The sequence below is a fragment of the Rhododendron vialii genome, chromosome 10a (genome assembly GCF_030253575.1).
Source record: "Rhododendron vialii isolate Sample 1 chromosome 10a, ASM3025357v1".
NCBI classification, from domain to species: Eukaryota; Viridiplantae; Streptophyta; class Magnoliopsida; order Ericales; family Ericaceae; genus Rhododendron; species Rhododendron vialii.
Window position 1 is genome coordinate 13,753,848 of NC_080566.1, and position 18,821 is coordinate 13,772,668.

The 18,821-nt window shown below is 38.3% G+C and overlaps 1 protein-coding gene across 6 annotated transcripts; it reads left to right on the plus strand.

Moving 5' to 3' along the window:
* Nucleotides 1-2,794: 2,794 nt before the first annotated feature.
* On the plus strand, nucleotides 2,795-13,646 carry LOC131304766 (pentatricopeptide repeat-containing protein ELI1, chloroplastic). Of its 6 annotated transcripts, none has more exons than XM_058332135.1 (6): nucleotides 2,795-4,820; nucleotides 5,471-5,742; nucleotides 5,836-5,917; nucleotides 6,013-8,789; nucleotides 8,852-9,785; nucleotides 9,851-12,695. In XM_058332135.1, exon 1 carries the CDS (start codon nucleotides 2,864-2,866, stop codon nucleotides 4,766-4,768), a length of 1,905 nt encoding a protein of 634 aa, XP_058188118.1. In that variant the 5' UTR covers nucleotides 2,795-2,863; the 3' UTR covers nucleotides 4,769-4,820; nucleotides 5,471-5,742; nucleotides 5,836-5,917; nucleotides 6,013-8,789; nucleotides 8,852-9,785; nucleotides 9,851-12,695. The 6 variants fall into 6 exon arrangements, with proteins under 6 accessions (XP_058188118.1, XP_058188121.1, XP_058188120.1 ...); XM_058332138.1 differs by having other exon boundaries at nucleotides 5,471-5,547; XM_058332137.1 differs by lacking the exon at nucleotides 5,471-5,742 and having other exon boundaries at nucleotides 2,795-4,830.
* Nucleotides 13,647-18,821: the final 5,175 nt, after the last annotated feature.

Consider the following 18,821-nt stretch of genomic DNA (forward strand, 5'->3'; position numbering starts at 1 on the left):
CCATACAATATGAACCCATGGAACTTTAGGGAAAGGGTTCCAAAGAGCTTCCCAAGCAGTTCGAACTGAGAAGATACCACTGGGGGCAGGCAGCCATATCACAGAATCTTTCATGACTGTATTAGGTTGAAGAGTTGAAGGTGTGCTCCGCATAATTTGCATGATAGCCTTATTTCTCTACTTGGGTTAGTGCCAACCCTCATTTTGAATGGTGGATGAAACTTTGGCTAGAAGGGAGCTTCCGACATTACTTACACTATCTTCACCAAACAACTTGTAAAGAGGGCCTATATCATGCCAGTGATCCCACCAAAGAAAAGTAGTATTTTTCTTTTGTTGTTTCTTAGTTGTTGTTTTACAAGATTTTAGCTGTGCTTATTGTCTAATGGGGGTTTGAGCTAGGGATCCGTTGGGGTTCTTACTACCTAGACCTAGATTGGTTCCTAATCTAAGCGTTTTGTTGGTCTTACTTCTGCAAGGGGTGCCTGTGTCGAAGTCTTGGTAGTTTTGGTTCATTCTTGTATCTTTTGATGGAATATATACTGTCTTCGGGCTATGTTATGAAATAAATTTGATATTTTCAAAAAAAAAAAAACTTAGCAACCTCCTAACCAATAATCATAGTTGGGCATTTTGCATAATCAAAACTAGCAATGTATTTGCCAATAACCAAATTTATTGGACCTTTTCTCTCTCTCCTCTTTTCTCTTCACAACTTCTTTCCCAATTAAAAGGCAGACAACATGTTCATGTGATCAATCTAAATACTTCCAAAAAAGATCATTATTGATTCACAGGGAAACAATACTCCTTTCTTTTGTTTTATTTTAGCTTTCAAGTATGATTTTTCAATTATAATCGGCAACCCCAAATTAGCAAACCCACAAAATAACGGAACAGTGGAAAAAATTGTTGGGAGGAAATGGCGGGAAAATTTTGGAGGGATAAAATAAGTGCGAAATGGAGGTGAAAATTTTGGAGGGAAGGAATAGGTGGCAGTAGGCCCATTGATTTTGATTATGGGCAAAAAACAAACAATGTGAGACTTGATATTGCTTCCTTTAGCAACCTCTAAATGGATAATCAAAATCGATTTTGATTATTCAATTTTATTTATTACAATAAAGATGCTCTAATTAACTAATTCAAGTTGCTGTTGTCTCATGTGGGTTCCCTTGATTTAATTGACCCTTACGTATCATTTTGTTTGATTTGTCAATAAGTATGGTTATCTAAACATTACAAGACACAATAGTGGAGTCTTGTGTAACTCATAGTTCTGAATACCGTTTCGGACAGGGTACCGGTACCGGTCAGGTACCGGGTACCGTTTCGGATTTACTGCAACTACAATATATATAATAATTATATATAATTATAATTCAAAAAAATCCGTCATATCATACAATTCATCATAAAATATCTCTACTAGAGATTCTCTAGTCTCACATTGCTTAGTTACAAAACTTTTTTCCACTTTAAATGACTTTGCACACTAGTGATTTTGTGAATGAGAAACCCAATAAGAGGTCTTGCGCGCTCGGGAAAATGTGCCGTGGCCGAAGGCAATTTGGAAAAACTGATTCGGAAACCAATTAACCGGGTGCGCGTCACGGGTTATTCGTGCGCAGGGGGAGTGCAAATCCGGGATTTAAGCCTCGCGCACGTACTATGGTTAAGCCCATGTTTTGCTAAAATTTTTAAAAACGTTTTTTTTAAAAATTTTTTGGGCACGTTTTTTTTTTTATTTTTTTGGGCCCTGAAACGTTTTTTTTTTTTGTTTTCTTGAAACCAGAAAAGGTAAAAAAAAAAAAAAAAACTGCAAAATTTCGGCCGGAATTTCCGGTATCCTGATACCGGCCGGTATTTACCGAGAAACCAGAAAAGGTTGCAAAATTTCGGCCGGTATTTACCGAAAAGTCCGGTACGGACCGGTACGGACCGGTATTGAGACCGGAACGAAATTGGAGGGTTAGAGTACCGGTTCTTCGTCAAAACGGTACGTACCGACCGGTACGGAACGGAATCAATAACTATGGTGTAACTATACCTTCTTTTTTTTCCCTCCATAGATCCAAACAAAGCTCAAAAAGCAATTTGATTTTCGAAAAGTCTACAGTTCCCGATCAAGGGGTCCCTATCGGATCCGACGTCCCGCGCGGGCTCACTGCGGCCACCAGATGGCCGATCCGAGCCGTCCAAAGATTCTAGAAAAAAAAACCCGATTGGACTTACGCGAGAATCAATGACATCCGATGTGTGTAAGTGCTCGATCTGAACACTCCATGTTTTTGTATATATATGTAGTGTATATACATGGAGTGTTTGGATCTAGCACCTAAACACATCAGATGCCGTTGATTCTCGCGAAAGCCCGCTCGGTTTTTTTTTTTTAAATTTTTTGGACAGCTCAGATTGGTTGTTCGATAGCCAGAGTGGGCCTGGCGCGGCGTTGGAATCCGATCGGGATCCCTTGGGATCGGGAACTGTAGCACCGCTCTTTGATTTTTTTTTAGTAACCAAAAGCAATTTGATTTAGCCCCGTTCCAGAAACCTTCTTAAAAAATAAACAACTTATTTTATATTTTTAAATTAAAAAATAATGTAAATGAAAAATAATTTTTAATTTTTTTTGCATCGTATAAAAGATCTTAATGAGATTTATCAAACAAGATTTATATTGGTAGAAAAATTATTTATATAAACACATTATTTTAAGCTTGAAATTACCTTCTTAAAAAATAAAGACTTAAATCGAGTTGCGGTTAGTATTTTTATTTTTTGGAACCAAAAGCAATTTGATTGTGTGGTAGGAAGAATGGAGCCCAAAACTTTGGAAGAAACAATTATCTGAAGGATAATCATGCTCTCCGATGCTCTTGCCAGTACTCTCACGGCCTCCCTCCCGCCACCTCCTCCTCCGGCCACCACCGACCACCCCCACCCTTTCCCGCCTTCCAAACTAGCCTACCTCATCGACTCTTCCAAATCTATCAAACACCTCCTCCAAATCCACGCCTCCCTCCTCCGCCACAACCTCCTCGACACCAATCCAATCCTCACCTTCAAGCTCCAGCGCTCCTACTCCTCCCTCCGCCGCCTCGACTACTCTCTCTCCCTCTTCAACCACGCCCAAACGCCCCCCAACGTCTTCTCCTACACCGCCATCATCCACGCCCACACCACCCTCAACCTCCACCCCCAAGCCCTCTCCCTCTACGCCCGCATGCTCGCAGACGACGTCTTTCCCAACGCCTTCACATTCTCCGCCTTGCTCCGCGACTGCCCGTTGAAACCCGGGAAATCCCTCCACTCCCAGGCGGTGAAACTCGGGTGCGCCTCAGATAACTACGTTATAACCGGCCTGATTGATGTCTACTCGAAGGCCGGCGAAGTGGCGTCCGCGCGCCAGCTGTTTGATAAATTGCCTGAGAGGAATTTGGTTTCTTTGACCGCGATGATTAATTGTTGTGCTAAGAATGGGGATGTGGACGGGGCGAGGTTGCTGTTTGATGGAATGGAGGAAGGGGAAAGGGATATTGTGTGTTGGAATGTGATGATTGACGGTTACGCGCAGCAGGGGAGGCCGAATGAGGCTCTGGACCTCTTCAGGGAAATGTTGGAATTAAGAGTGAAGCCTTTTGAACCAACTTTACTTGCAGTACTTTCTGCTTGCGGGCAGCTCGGGGCTTTGGAGTCGGGTAGGTGGGTACATTCTTACATCCTTATGAATAATGGGATTGAGTTTGGTGTTCAACTGGGTACTGCTTTGGTGGATATGTATAGCAAGTGTGGTAGTTTGGACGAAGCACGCACGGTTTTTGATATGATTGAGGACAAGGATGTTGTTGCTTGGAACGCGATGGTTTTTGGGTATGCAATGCATGGGTTTTGTAAAGATTCTTTCCGTTTGTTCGCAACCATGCGTAGGAGAGGTGTTTACCCTACTGACATAACCTTCATTGGCTTATTGACTGCTTGTGTCCATTCAGGCTTAGTCACTGAGGGACGGAGATATTTCTGTTTGATGAAGGACGAGTACCAGATTGAACCCAAGATTGAGCACTACGGGTGTATGGTTAATTTACTTGGTAGTGCTGGGCATTTAGACGATGCATATGAACTTATCAAAAGCATGAAGATCGACCCGGATCCTGTCTTGTGGGGAACATTGCTTGGTGCATGTAGGCTTCATGGAAACACTGTCCTAGGAGAGCGAATCGCGGAGCTCCTTTTAAGCAAGAATGTTGCGGATTCTGGGACGTATGTTATTCTATCTGGTATATATGCTGCAGCAGGGAATTGGGATGGAGCAGCAAAGGTAAGGGCTATGATGAAAGGCAGTGGGGTGCAGAAGGAGCCAGGTTGTAGCTCAATTGAAGTGAATAATATGGTACATGAATTCCTTGCTGGGGATATGAGGCATCCAAAATGCAAAGAAATCTATGCAATGCTTGAGGAGATGAATGGGTGGCTTGAGGCTCATGGTCATACCCCACTGACAGATATAGTCCTGCACGATATTGGAGAATCAGAAAAGAAGCGGTTGCTTGAAGTTCATAGCGAGAAGCTTGCTATTGCTTTTGGGCTTATTAGCACTCAAGCAGGAGCTACAATCAGGATTTTCAACAACCTTAAAATGTGTTTGGATTGTCATACTGCGACCAAACTAATTTCAAAGATCAAAGGGCGTAAGATTGTTGTGAGGGATCGGAACAGGTTTCATCATTTCGTTGATGGTTCATGTTCTTGCGGGGAGTACTGGTGAACTGCATTGTCGATCTGGGTTGCTGAATAAAGCAACACATAATTTGAAGAATGTATCCTCCGGTTGTCTCTGTATTCCATTTTTCAATTTCAAAATCATGAGTTGTAATTAGAGTTTATTTACCCATTATACTCATTCTCTTTCTCTCTCTCAAAGTAAATGTTGACAGAATTAGAATCCTTTGTGCTATACCTTCAGATCCATGTTGTAGTAGACTTTGTTTGAGTGTAGAGTTGTGAAAGAACTGGAGAAGTAGACATTCTCGACGATCAGCTAGGTCGCCATGTATGAAGCTCAACTGCACAAGGTTGATAGACACAAGAGATGGAAGAAATTTTTCTTAGGGGCAGTCGCATTAGCCACTTGAGCATAGCAAATGTATGTAATAGTAACAATTTGAATTGGAGGGGATGAGATACCTACAAAATTTGGGAATCCAAGTATCAAGTGTTAGAACTTTCTCTCTTGATCTATCAGCTCGCAAAACCAAAAGAACGAGCCAAAACTGAACAAGTAAGGCCAAAGCCCAATACCGCCAATTAGAAAGCTCGCCCGAGATTTTCTAGTTCCTCGACAGGTTTGGTGCTTTATGAAACTCTCTGTACAACCCTTTTTACTGCATTGGATTCCTTTCCTAAATGACTTCTCTGACAACTACATACTTGCTATGCATGCGACAACGTTGTTTTTGCATCATTTCAGAAAAGGTTGCAGGTAGAAAAGAAGCTTGCCCAAAGGCTCCAAACAGCAGGAGGATTTGGCTTGGATACGGGATAAGAGTAAGAGCTTATCTTACCGGATAAGAGCTCATTTTAACCTGAAAGGTCAGGCTAGGTATAACAGCAAAAGGAATTACTGAGTAAACAGTTCAAGATTCCACACACTGTACTGAGGGTGCCCAGATCAAGAAGATGCAATCCATCATTGGATCATTTTTTGACACAGGCATTGCTATTTGAACTAGTTGTATATTGGTGTGACATTGTTCTTGTTTCTGTTTTTAATTCTTTTTTGTTATCTTGATTTGTTGCTGATTTTGTTCAAAACTTTTGCAATATCATTTTCAGCAATGCCACCTTCACTGGGATCACTCCTCTGCATGATTCAAGCCTTGGTTGGGGGATGACTTTTGGTATCATTTTTCACCAGGTTTGTTAATTAAGATTGCTTTGCTCCTTTTTTCCTCTCATTTATTTTGTTTTCTTCAGTTATTATGTCCTTTAATTGTATGTAAAACTATTTAGGCTGTTGGCTCTAAACCATTGTGGATCGTGTTCTCCATACATTGAACTAGCTGTAACTTTTACCAAATCTACTTCAGCAAAAGAACGACCATGAAGAGAATCAGAAACTTTAATTCCTTGTTTCCTTATTCTTTACTTTTGTCAGAGACACAAAATTCTTGATTATATGTCTCTGTATTTGTTTGTTTATGAACAGAATCAGGATACTGAAATTCTTTGTTTCCTTCTTTACTTTTCTCAGAGGCAAATACTTGAATATATATTCCACAGTATTTGTTTGTTTGCTATTTTCCGCTTATGACACAATTTATCACTCTGAGGTCCATTTATTAGCGGAATTAGTTTTAGAGAGGTATGAGACGATATAGCAAGAATGGGGATATAGTAGGAGGTGAGATTATTGTAGGAGGTTAGGTCATATCCCGCCCATACCCCCAACGATTGGGGACTAGATGGGTTCTGTTATTGTTGTTGGTGGTGGTGGTGATTACTTATGCATGATTGGTTTGGATTTTTTAAGTAGGAAGATATGGATTGGTATGAATAGACGGATGGCATTTCCATAATACTACATGAAGCCATTTTTGGAATTAATAACGTGATTTTCGTATATGGAAGCCACATAGAGTAGGGGATTACTTTTGAATGGATATGAGATGGAAAAATTTAATTTCCTTCATGGGGATAAACAGTCTCCTGGATATCATATCCGGGGTGACAAATATGTCTCTCAGGCAATGACCCCTAACGAACAGGCCCTATGGTCCTTGATGAATCGTCATTAATCCTGACCGACCGAAAATATGGACTCAACCATCAAGAATCAGGCTTGGTTCTGCAACGGGTGTTTATTCTAGTACTCACTGGCCCTTCCCAGTTGGTTTCTTGGAAGGACTTGAAACTACAAAGTACAAACATCACAAATGTGTTTCTTTAAAGAGTTTAAGGCTCCGGTTGTTTCAGTTTAAAACGTTTTACTTGAAAATTAACATTTATGAATTGTTTTTTCTTTTGGAAAAGGAATTCGTTTGTATCTTTTTAATTTTTGGTTTTTGTTTATTATTCATTTAAATGTTTGTGTTGGAATGCCCATGCCTGGAGCCAGAATTTTAATCTAGTGGTGGGGAATATGCATATTAAAAACAAAATGGGAACATGGACTACACTATGAATATTTTTCCTTGATCAAAACAACATACTAAAATTATTATAATGAATGATGTTTTTCATATGCACGTAGAGTACAAATTTAGTAATTTAACTAAACTTGTCTATTAAATTGAGGCATCTTGAATTGTGCTCAGCTCTTTTTCATGTCGTTAAAAACATCAATGATAGAATCGATATCAAAACCTCTACCAGTCTTTTTCTCAATGTCTGAAAAATTTGTCCACAATTGCATCTTCCATCCGATTGCGCTACGCAACACTACAAGAAAATCAGTCTATACTAGTGGCCTAAAACGCTACTAAAGGTGCCAAAAACCGCTGCTAGAACCAACGAGTTTATACCAGCGCTAGCGCTGGGAGATCCCCGTTGGTGAAGCTTTGTACCCACGCCTCAAAAACCGCTGCTATGTACTGCATATAGTAACGGCTAAAGGCAGTTCGTATGACGTGTACAATAATGCTATGAAACCCCTGCTAAAAGCATATTCTTCTTATTTTTTTCTTGTATTAAAATTATAATTAGCTCCACTACTAGGGTTGGTCCCAAAGAACATCTCCTTTGCTTATGTTCTTGTAGCATATTAGGGAGAATTTAAGTCAAATGTGCCTCAACAAATAAAACAAGAATTAGAGGAAAAGTAAAAAGGTTGGGCTCCATAATTTTTAAATTTTTTTTTTTTTGGTAATGCAAGATGTCCTAGGCTAGCTTGCACGCATCTTGGACTAATCCCTACAATCCCCCCACACCGTTTTACACACTCACACGTGAGGGTGAGGTGGTCCCAAGAGATGCTAGCAAGGAGATTGGCTTCATAAATTGCTTTTATTTTCTCATAAAACATTAGAATATGATTACTTGTGCAATAGAAGAAACATAAGTCGGGCATAGATGAGTCAGAAGGATCCCCTTAGTTATGAAAAATAAATCAAGGGTCCAATACAATCACAATCCAAAATTCTTGAAATTGGTAGCATATATAGTTCCAGAAAACAAAAAAATTAAATCTGCGTCAAAAATGAAATCTGAACAGAGGGGGTGGAACAGGGAGAGAAAGGGCGGCCTCAACGACTGTGTGGCTTCAGGCAACTAGGATTACGTTGTCGGTAGTCAGTGGTTCGATGAATGAGGGGCAACAACAGTGAGAGAAAGGGTGAGAGAGAGTAGAGAATAGGAGAGAGAAACAGGGAACTAACCTCAAGGAGGTGTTGGGGTGAAACTGCAACAAAAATGAGAGAACAAGTGAGAAGGCGGGCTCGATGTCGGCAGGTAGGAGAGCTCGATGACAGCGAGATAGAAGGGGAGCTCGAGTTGATAGGAATCGAACTACCCGTTCGACTCACAACGCCCCTATGGATCTTGGAAACTAGAATCACATAAATTGCAAAGCAAACGAAAATAGTGCTTAATGAACAGAAAGAGAAAGAACACAAGACATACGTGGAAAACCTCAATGCGAGAAAAAACCACGGGAACCACACCAGTCCACTATAATCGAAATTGGAGTTCAAGTTTTCTCTCCTCTATGAGAACAATTTTCTCTTGCCTCCTCGCTGCTTTTCTGGAAAACACTCTTAACCCTAATTACAAAACAACTGCATTATAAATAGGTAGGGTCAACAATCTTAACCCTAATTACACTCTTAACCCCCTGGGTTTGCATTATAAATAGGTAGGGTCAACAATCTTAACCCTAATTACACTCTTAACCCCTTGGGTTTGGACTATTGCTGAAGGTTGTCTGCATACCCAACACGAGTTTCAAAGCTGAAAAAGAATGTTGCATCGTAGACATTGAGAAAAGTCAATACAAGACAAATTAATTTGTCAACAAGAGGATAAATTGTAGACTTTATTTTTTGTATTGTTCAACACGTGACACAATGGGAAAATGGTACTAAAATTTTGAAACTTCAAATGTAGTTTCTCCTGCTTCGTGAAGTCAAAAGGATAATATTAATTTCTCAAAATTCTTGCAAGTATCTTCGATTTTAATTGATGTATAGTCATCCCAAGGATCTAAAGTTGTGCTAAGAATGAGTAACTTCATTGTATCTTTGTTGTCTATTATGATGTCTTGCTTTTCTAATAAAGAAAGAGTTTCCATTAATATGAAAGCATGTGGTCTAGTTTTTCTTTTGCAATCTAGACCTAAGTTTCTAATATTCCACTTAGGTTAGTAAATTTGGTTTTGGACTTCTTTATAGAGAAAATGTCAAAGGACTAAAGAGTTAGGATATAACAAAGCAAATCAATAAAAAACATAGTGGTGACTGGCATATATAATTTGAAGGTAAGAAAAAATTCATATAAGTAATAACTTTTTAAAAATCTTTGTGGTGGAGGGTTGCTGCCACTTGTTCCCCTTGACTCCATCTTTGCTGACAATGCAGGACACGAGCCGGGAAGGCAAAAATATGTGGCACTGTCGCGCTGCACATGTTGGGATTTGGGAGCGTGTGCTGCTTGAAGGGAACTTAGACTAGGATTGGTAAACAAGCTGAATGAGTTGAGCAAATGATTTTTCAAGCTTGGTTTGAAAACTTTACCCTTGAAAGATATGTTTAAGCTTGGCTTGTTTATGAGACGACCCAATCTTGAATGAGGTTTAATCACTACAAGAAAATGTAGCTTTGGCAATTTATTATGAGACGACCCAATCTTGAACGAGCTTTAATCACTACAAGAAAATGTAGCTTTGGCAATTTATTATAATGCACGGGCACGGACACGGATACCGATACCGACACGGACACGGGGACATGGGAATTCTAAAAAAATGGGGACACGGACACGGCGGGGGACACACCATTTGTATATTTATTTATTTATATAAATAAATAAATAATTTTAGTTTGACACCAAGAAATTTAAAAAAAAATTACAATTTGGCCCCTCTTTTTTTTAATTTATAGTTTGACTCCCAATTTTTTTAAAATTACTGTTTGGCCCCCAATTTTTTTTTAAAATTACGATTCGGCCCCTACCGTGTCCCCATCAGTGTCCCTCCCATGTCCCCAGCCGTGTCCCCCTGTGTCCCCAGCCATGTCCCTGTAAAAAATTTAAATTAAATTATGGGACACGCCACGTGGTGTGTCCCATACGTGTCCCCGTGTCCCGACACGGCGATACTTCGACCTCTAGAGGTGTCGGTGCTTCATTGGCGATGAAGAAAGAATTGTGTTGCCGTTGGATGCCTATCGCTGACGGAATAACTCGTCGGCAACTTTCTGGCCAAGTCAACAGGTGGGAGTATTTTCTGAGACGAAGGAAAATACTTTCAGCGATGTCAGTATGCATTGCCGTAAACTTAACCTTTTGGTGACTCAAAGCTGCATCGCCGAAGGGCTAATTTCCTTTTGATTTCTTTTTTTTTACACTTTTGTGTTTACGAATTTTATTTCTGACAGGTGAATGACATTAGGATGGGTTCTTGAGTTCTGGTCCGGGCCTTTTGGATTTGGTTTTTATTTCCGGAGGAGATAAAGTTACAGTATGTGCCTAATTTAGCTTCTTGATATGCCTTTGCCCTCCCTATTTGTGTTCAACCAGTTCTGTTTTTTATACTTGCTGCCTGCTTTTGTTCACACTAGCTGAAGGGTGTTAAGTAGATTATTCTCTGTTTTCTTTTTCTTTTTTTGTTCTTTTTTGTTTTCCTATTGTTTCTACATTCGCCGCATTTGAGCATCACGGTTTGGAAAGAGTTCTGCGTGGTTTAAACCAGTGATATAGCAATAAGAGATAGAGAAGTACTTCTGATCTAATTGGAATGATCTGTAGGAATAAATCTTGATATGAGCCTTCTTGGACATTAATGCCTTGACTTTTGTGCTTGGGACCGTTTTCTGAATCTCTTGGTTTCATACAACTAAGGGGAAGTTGAATAAACCACCAGGAATATGCTTTCCATCTTCATTATCAACTCAGGAATAATTATTTTCTTAAGGACACACCACATGAAAGTGATCTATCATTGTAAGAGTTCCTATTTATATATCCGGTTGAGTTATGGTGAGAGTTGTCTAATGTCTAACAATTGTTGAGCATTTTAATATTTTCTTTAGTACGAATTGCAAAAGGTTCGGCCATATATCTGGTTCCCTCACTAAATCTGTACCTTATGATTATGAGCATGCAAGAGTTTGTTCACTAAAGTGTTTGTTCTCTTCCATTCTTCTAATCTGCAGATTTACAATCCATTTTAAGGATGTTCTTACATTCTATGGATGTTGGAATTGAGATACTCTGTCTAATGTGAATGTTGGAATCAAGATAATCTGTCTAAGGAAAGGTGGAATACTCACTTGTGACACCCTATTTTATGCGATCTCTTCTTGTTTTCTCAATTTTATGTGAGGAGAAACTTGGACTGTGTTCACTTTTGTGGTATTTCCTTCTCTCTGTATAGGGAAGCTAGATAAATTCAATAACGGGGCACTAAATAGATTTACTTGTATTCCTTGCTGTATTTCGTTGATGTCTTCCCTAACAAAGGATTAAACCTAGTTGCATGCAACATGCTTTTGTTTTGGTGTAATTTGTTTGGAACCAAGCATGAAATTAACCTACCTGCTGCAACATGTTTTTAGTATTATATATAACTAATTTTGATGCTCTTTTTCTCCAGGCAAATAATATTTTCCGGGATATCGTATTGATTTTTCTCTTGTCAATACATTAGAAGTTTGAGCTAATGTTTATTACAGTCCTGAATGGGGGAGAACATAACCTAGGTTTTCATTTTTCAGACGTCATAACCTAATTTTTCATCTTTAGGGCCCTGTTTGATAACCTTATAGAGGAGCTGGTGTTGAAGAAGAAATAATTTCGATCAATTAACCACAAAAGTTAGGGAATCAAACAACATCATAGCATGATGTATTAGTTATTGTTGTAGGTGAGGACCTAAGCTGTTATTGTTTGTTGTCCAATAGTATTAAAAACGTTCAAACTATCATCAATTTCTGTTGTTGAGCAACATAACTTAAGAATAACACATGGATAGTGATAATGTAGAATGGCACCTAAAATGCACGATTCATTGCTCTAGTGTATCATTAGGTTAAAGGAAGGAGATTTAAATACTGCAACATGTTTTTATTGCAACATGTTTTTGGTATTACATAACTTGTTTTGATTCTTGAACCATTTACCACCTATGCCTTTTTCTCAAGTAAGGAAATATAGTCCAGGAAGAAGAAAGATCTTACCTTTGAGAAAGTCGCAAAGAATTCAAGAAGAGGATGGAGCCCCAAGGGAGCAAACTCAACTTCGCCAACACAACCTAGAGCTGATCATGCTAAAGGCATATCGGTGGTGGTTGTCCAACCTTCCTGGCTCCCCACCTCACTACCGAACATACTCGCAAATTTTCTAGCCCAAAATTGTTGTGGGCTTCATGGGTGAGAAAAAAAGGTTATATGAAGTTATATTGGTTGTTGTAGTGAATTTATATTCTATCTTGGATCTTATTCTGTTTTTTCTGCTCTGATTTTTCAAGTTGTTGCGTTATTAAATGGATATCTAGTGCTGAAACTCTGAGAGCTTGCTTAGCTTGCCTGCTCATGCTTTGCGTAACCTGATTTTGGAGGAAGTGAGGGCACGCTTATGTTCCCCGAGGAATTTGAAACCTAGAGATCTAGAATAGGCTTCTAGCTAGCGCTTGGAGCCTTGGCTCCATGATTTTCTGTCCCATGTAATTTCTGAGCGTTTTTGCTTCTTGTTGCTTTGTTTTCCTTAGTTGGCCTGAATCTGCTTGTTTGGATTTCTTCCCTTGTATCTGATTTGTTTGCTTTAATGAAAGGTTTACTTACCAAAACAAAACAAAAAAATCTTGCGGTTTAGATGTTGGGATCATAGTTTTATGCTGAATTATGTACTTATGAGCTTAGATGTTGATCCTTACGTGCTGGAATTCTCTTGTAAGCTTAAAGTCTGTGTGTGCTGAAACGTAGAGAGTGGAAGCTAGAATTGAAAACAAAATGCTGAAATATACACTTCAAAGGTTTATATTATATGCTACTGCATTCCCTAGTTTTATGAGCTCACATGCTGGAAATATTATTATGTGCTAGATTGTTCACCTATTAGTACCTGAGATATTGTGGTATTTACAGGGTCCACCTCAATTTCGAATATGAAGCGTGTACTGGGTTCAACATTGGGGAAGAATTCGGATGAGATAAGGAAAATACTTGGTCATTCTATTGCGGTTGATAATAATCATGAAACTATGGCGGTAGAGGTCGAGTATTGAACTTCCTGGCTCGTGCTATCAAGGAGCATAGTTGAGATCATGACTAGCTCGATACATTGGGTGGGGAGAGATTTGGTTTTGGAATCCTATTTTGGGAGTTGGTGTAATTTGGAGTCTTGTATACTTCTTGAATGCATTAAATTCTTGTATAATTTGGAATGAATGTATCTTTTGTCTATGCGTTATTGAATGAGTTTAGATGGATTGAATATATAAACATGTTTTACATATGTGATATTTATAAATTTCTAAACGAGTTTGCCGACGTAGTAGCATTTGCCGACAAAAATTGCCGATGTGTTATTGAATGAGTTTAGATGGATTGAATCTGTTGCCTTCACCGGCAAGTGCCAGTTAATGTCGGCAAATATCTTTCCCGACAAACTTACACCGGCAGAGTGATGACACAATTACACTTTTCCCAACGTGTTATGTTGCATCGGCAAAATATGCATTTTCTTGCAGTGAATCAAGCAAATCTTAAATAGCTTGAATTTTTATGCACCATATGCCGAACGAGCAAAATAATAGCTTGTTGATCTTCGATTGAAAGTTTAACAAGCTTGCTTATTAACAAGCCGAACTTCTTTTTTTTTTAAAAGGAATAAAATAACAAGCTGAACTTAAACGAGCTTTTAATGAAAGAATACAAACTTGAACTCGGATAACTTAATTCGTTTATCAACTCTAACCCAGATATCGATGTGAAAAACCCCTTACCCCTGGGCATTAATTTCAGCCGATTTTCAAGTGTAAAACCTTTTGCTTGGAGAAGATTTTATGGATTCTACCAGATATTATACAGCCATACACAAGTTTAGGGAATTTTGTCGAGTTATATTCTCCTCTTCATCTTTCACTTCACTTTCTGTCATTTCAATTTATATTATCTTTTCTCCTAATCGAATAAACCCTAGGTTTAATATTCTCTCTCTCCTTATGTGTCACCTTAAATATAATATTTTTTATGATCTTCTGTAATAAAATTTAAAAAAAAATCAAATAAATATCCTCTCTCTCTCTCTCTCTCTCTCTCTCTCTCTCTCTCTCTCTCTCTCTCTCTCTCTCTCTCTCTCATTATTTCTCATACGCTAACAAACCAACAGCTGCTTATCTACAATATCCTAATCTTCCGTATTAATTGCTTCTTGAGCTGGTTAGCTGTTATTTGTTCTTTCCTATCCTTCTCTTATTTAAAAATTGCATTTGTCAAAGCCTTAAGTTTTAAGTTATTGTTTAACTAGGGTTTGCCTGTGCCTGAAGGCACGGCGCAATGTGAGATCTAATTAGTAGCAATTGTGCAATTAATATTGTTTGAGAGAGAAAGGGAAAGCCGTAGGATTTATGGAGCAAATCAATGGTTAGAATTTATAGAGAGATAAGATTCAAAAACCGTTATCTCTTATTAGGTAGATTGTTTCCCCCTCTTTAATTACAAGTAATACATTTGCATGATTGGCTGGTTCCAACTATCCTCCATTAATAGAAACCTCTATTAAAAATTAACATTGATGAGCTGCCACAAAACCTGCATGTTTCATTGACATTCTTATGTTTACCCGAAAACCAAAATGATCAAACATTCTTTATATGTGTGTGTACACACACATATATGTATGTACATATTATTTCCGTTACGCTTGGAAATTGAAATTGTACTTTCTTTAATGAATGAATATGCGAATTGAGTATTGTTAGAATAGTTAGATTAATACTTAGAAAGATGAGTTAATTAACTCCTGACTTTCGTTGTTCTAGTACCTCAATGCACTCTTGATATCGTTGGGACTTAAAACTTCTAGGCAATATATTTTTCTTTCATTGGTCACGGTTATATGGTCTCCCCCCTTCATTAAATAGGTAGTTTTTGAAGCTACTTATGAGAGAGAGAGAGAGAGAGAGAGAGAGAGATATTTAAGTGGGTGTGATTGTAAACTAATTCATTAAACTCTCAAATTATTAGATAGTAATATATTAATTAAATGGAAGGTAATTTGTTTTCCATACTTGTTAAAAAAGTTGAGTGGGGCCTATTTTAAGATTTCCTGTCAATAATATATAGGAGGATTGTAGCGACAACTTAATCGATTGATAAACCTCTCTCAATATTTAATTGCATGAATTATTGATGACATTTTCATTGATATTCACAAGTTTGTTTACATTCACGAGTTTACGAATTAAGTATCGAAGAAACAAATTAAACAAGCTTCCTTTATTTATCCACTAGTGTGCTCAGTTTTTGAAACAAAATCTTTTGTTTGAATGTCGGAACATTACATACATCAAGTTTAAAATAACATGCAAGAATGTAACGTTTCATGCATTCACTATGTGGGAATCCTAAACAACTAAACAAAAATTAAATCAAATAAAAATAATAGAAGAGATAAATTCCCATAATGTACATAATTACAGCCAAAATTAGAAACCTCTCTATGAGAAAATGTATTGATCAGTCCCTGAGATTTGTAAAAAGTGTATGCATACAGAGATTGTTTCGAAAAAAGAAGTGTTTGCATCGATTAAGGGAGTGTAGAAATTAATTTTCAATAGATAATCAATTTATTAAAATCCCCCAACCACAACTTATCTATTTAGGAACCACGACTCTCTCTCTCTCTCTCTCTCTCTCTCTCTCTCTCTCTCTCTCTCTCTCTCTCTCTCTCTCTCTCTCTCTCTCTCTAAAAATCTTCAAATCCTAGCCGCCAACAGGTCTTCCCCTCCTTCCCCTCCCCCATTCTCAGGCGGTGGGAGGGGAGGGCTCATTCCCCTACCCCTTCCCCTCTAATCTCTCCCTCTGTCCACTTCCCCCACCATTGAACCATCTTCTCTCTCAATTCCGCGACTGAAGTTCGGGCGTCCATTAGGAACTTTTTAGCCATATCGTTTTTCGGTGACGTTCCGGTGCTTTGGTTTCAGTGGTTGTGGATAAGATGTTGTCCACCATCGTTCATAGCCTCCATCTTCTTAGATCTATGACATGACGCCATCTACTACGTTTGCTGGACAACCACCTCCCAACGATGTATTCCTATTTTGCGAAGCAGAGGTGGTGGTTACGAGTCTATATATCAAGATGGTTACGAAAGAGTGGCGGCAGATGTCTCGGCGGTGCTTCTTTTATTTAGTTATTTGTTTTAATAATGTCTTTTCTTTGGAGGGTTTGTCCTCCTTCGGGAGGGTTTTGTCCTCCTTTGGGGGTTTCTTCTCATTCTGTAGAGCGGCGCATCTATGTGCTTATACGCTTTTTCTGTTGGAGTTTCCGATCTGTGGGCTCTCAACTTGCCCCCAGGAGGATCTTTTGATGAATACTATCTCTCAACTTTTGGCAAAAAAAAAAAGATAATCAATTCTTGTTTTTTGTAAGATTTGTTCCTCTAATCTCTTATGGGGGCGTTTTCGGTAAGCTAGAAGTTGTGTAGCTATTTATAGTCAAGTTGTTTTAACTAATCTAAAAAGTGTATAAAAGGTGTTGGGTGTTAGTGGAAAAAAATGTGTTAGATGTTTTAGTTTAGTGGAAACAACTTAACTTTCGACAAAAAGTTGTAGTTTAGTATCAATAACTTAACTAATACCAAAAGTTGTAGTGAATTTTTTTTTGTATTGAAGGGTGGCCAACCACAATGAAAGGCCTAATATGAAGGACAACCAATAATTTTTTATCTACGCTGTTATCAATGAAAATATTTCCTCCATCCCAAAATGTTAGACCTTTTTTCAATAGCGTGCCATTTTTAATTGACTATATCTTTCAAAGCGAATATTAAAAAATATGCAATACGAAATCTTGTTTGATAAATTTTAATTAATTCTATATCAAATAAAATTTTCAAAATCACATAAAATTTTATAAATCGAAAGATATAAGCAATCTAAAATGACACGCAGTTCTAAAAAAGTCAAACATTTTGGAACTGAGGGAGTAGTAAGGGTATGAATACCGGCCAGTACCATCAAGTTCCGGCCGTCTCGGTGCATGGTTTCCGGCAGTATGTATCGACCGGTGAAATAAAATAAAGAAAATAGAGGAATTAGAAGAAGATTGGAGTTGCTTTTGTTTCCGGCATTCCGTTGCCGAAAGTGTTAGGCAACATGAATTCACAGTGCTGTACATCGATCTAAGCCTTTCATTTTTGTTTCATAGACACTTTCATAGATTTTCTCTTTCATGAACCCTATCAAGCCTCTTCTGTTGCAGCTCGTTAACAGAGAAAAAGGGAAGGTTTGTCTCTGGAGCTACTTCGTTTCAGATCTGGTGGTGTATTAGGGACATTGTGACTGAGAAATGAAATGGAAAAGTAGAACGTGCACACATTTTGGAGATTAGTTGGGGTGTATTAAGAGCACACCCTTTTATTTATCGTACTTCTAGTCTTTTAAGGTTTTTTTTTTTTATTAACCTACTTCTTTTTATGAGTACCTTATTTTGAAATATTCAACATTAATAGTATTGGGTTATACAAATGAAAGTTGAGTTTATGGAGTAACTTGACATATTGCTTTTTAAGTATATACTCCCTCCGTTCCTTTTTAAGTGTTCTGTTTCGTAACTGCAACTTATTAAGAAAACATCATCATTACACATTTCACATCAATTTTTATCTCTACTTTTCCTACTTACCCTCTATGAAGACATCATTATTACACTTTTATTCATTAACTTTTCAAAATAGAATCTACTTTTAGGGGCAAAATGAAAAATGCACCAATTTTTACCAACTAACTTTGCAAAATGGAGACTTATTAAGGGACAAACAAAAATGGAATACTGGACTCTTAAAAAATGGATGGAGGGAGTATATTTTATTAATAACGAGCAATCTGAAACGGTACCCGATAGACACCTTTCTCTAACCCTAAAATAACCGCCACACTTCATCTTCTCATTCCCCTCCTTCCCCCTTGGGTTTATACCCTAATTTGGGTAGCGGAAGGGGAGGGACCAATGGCCTTCAGATATGGTTTCCCTTTCTCTTTCTCCACCAAAACCGCTTATCGTTCGCGTCGCTCCGCTTGCCGCTTCTGAGTTTGCAACCGCGTGGTCGCCCGTGGCTTCTTGGGTCGCCGGCTTGGGAGCTTGATTGATAGGGGGCTAGGCAAGAGAAGGGCTACTCAATGATAGAGGGGAGTGTATTTTTTGCTTTATTAATTCGTTTTTGTCCGGATTTAGTCCAATTTCTATCCGGATTTAGTTTGGTTTATGTCCGGTGATTTGTTGATCATGAACTTGGTATTAGTTATATTTTCTGTGACCCTGATCTCGTGTTTGAAATAGGACTGCGTATACTGTGCTCTGATTATCCTCTCTAATGGTTTAGACGCCTATTTGCCCCCATAGGACACAGTTTAATACAACTTCTCACATTTACCAAAAAAAAAAAAA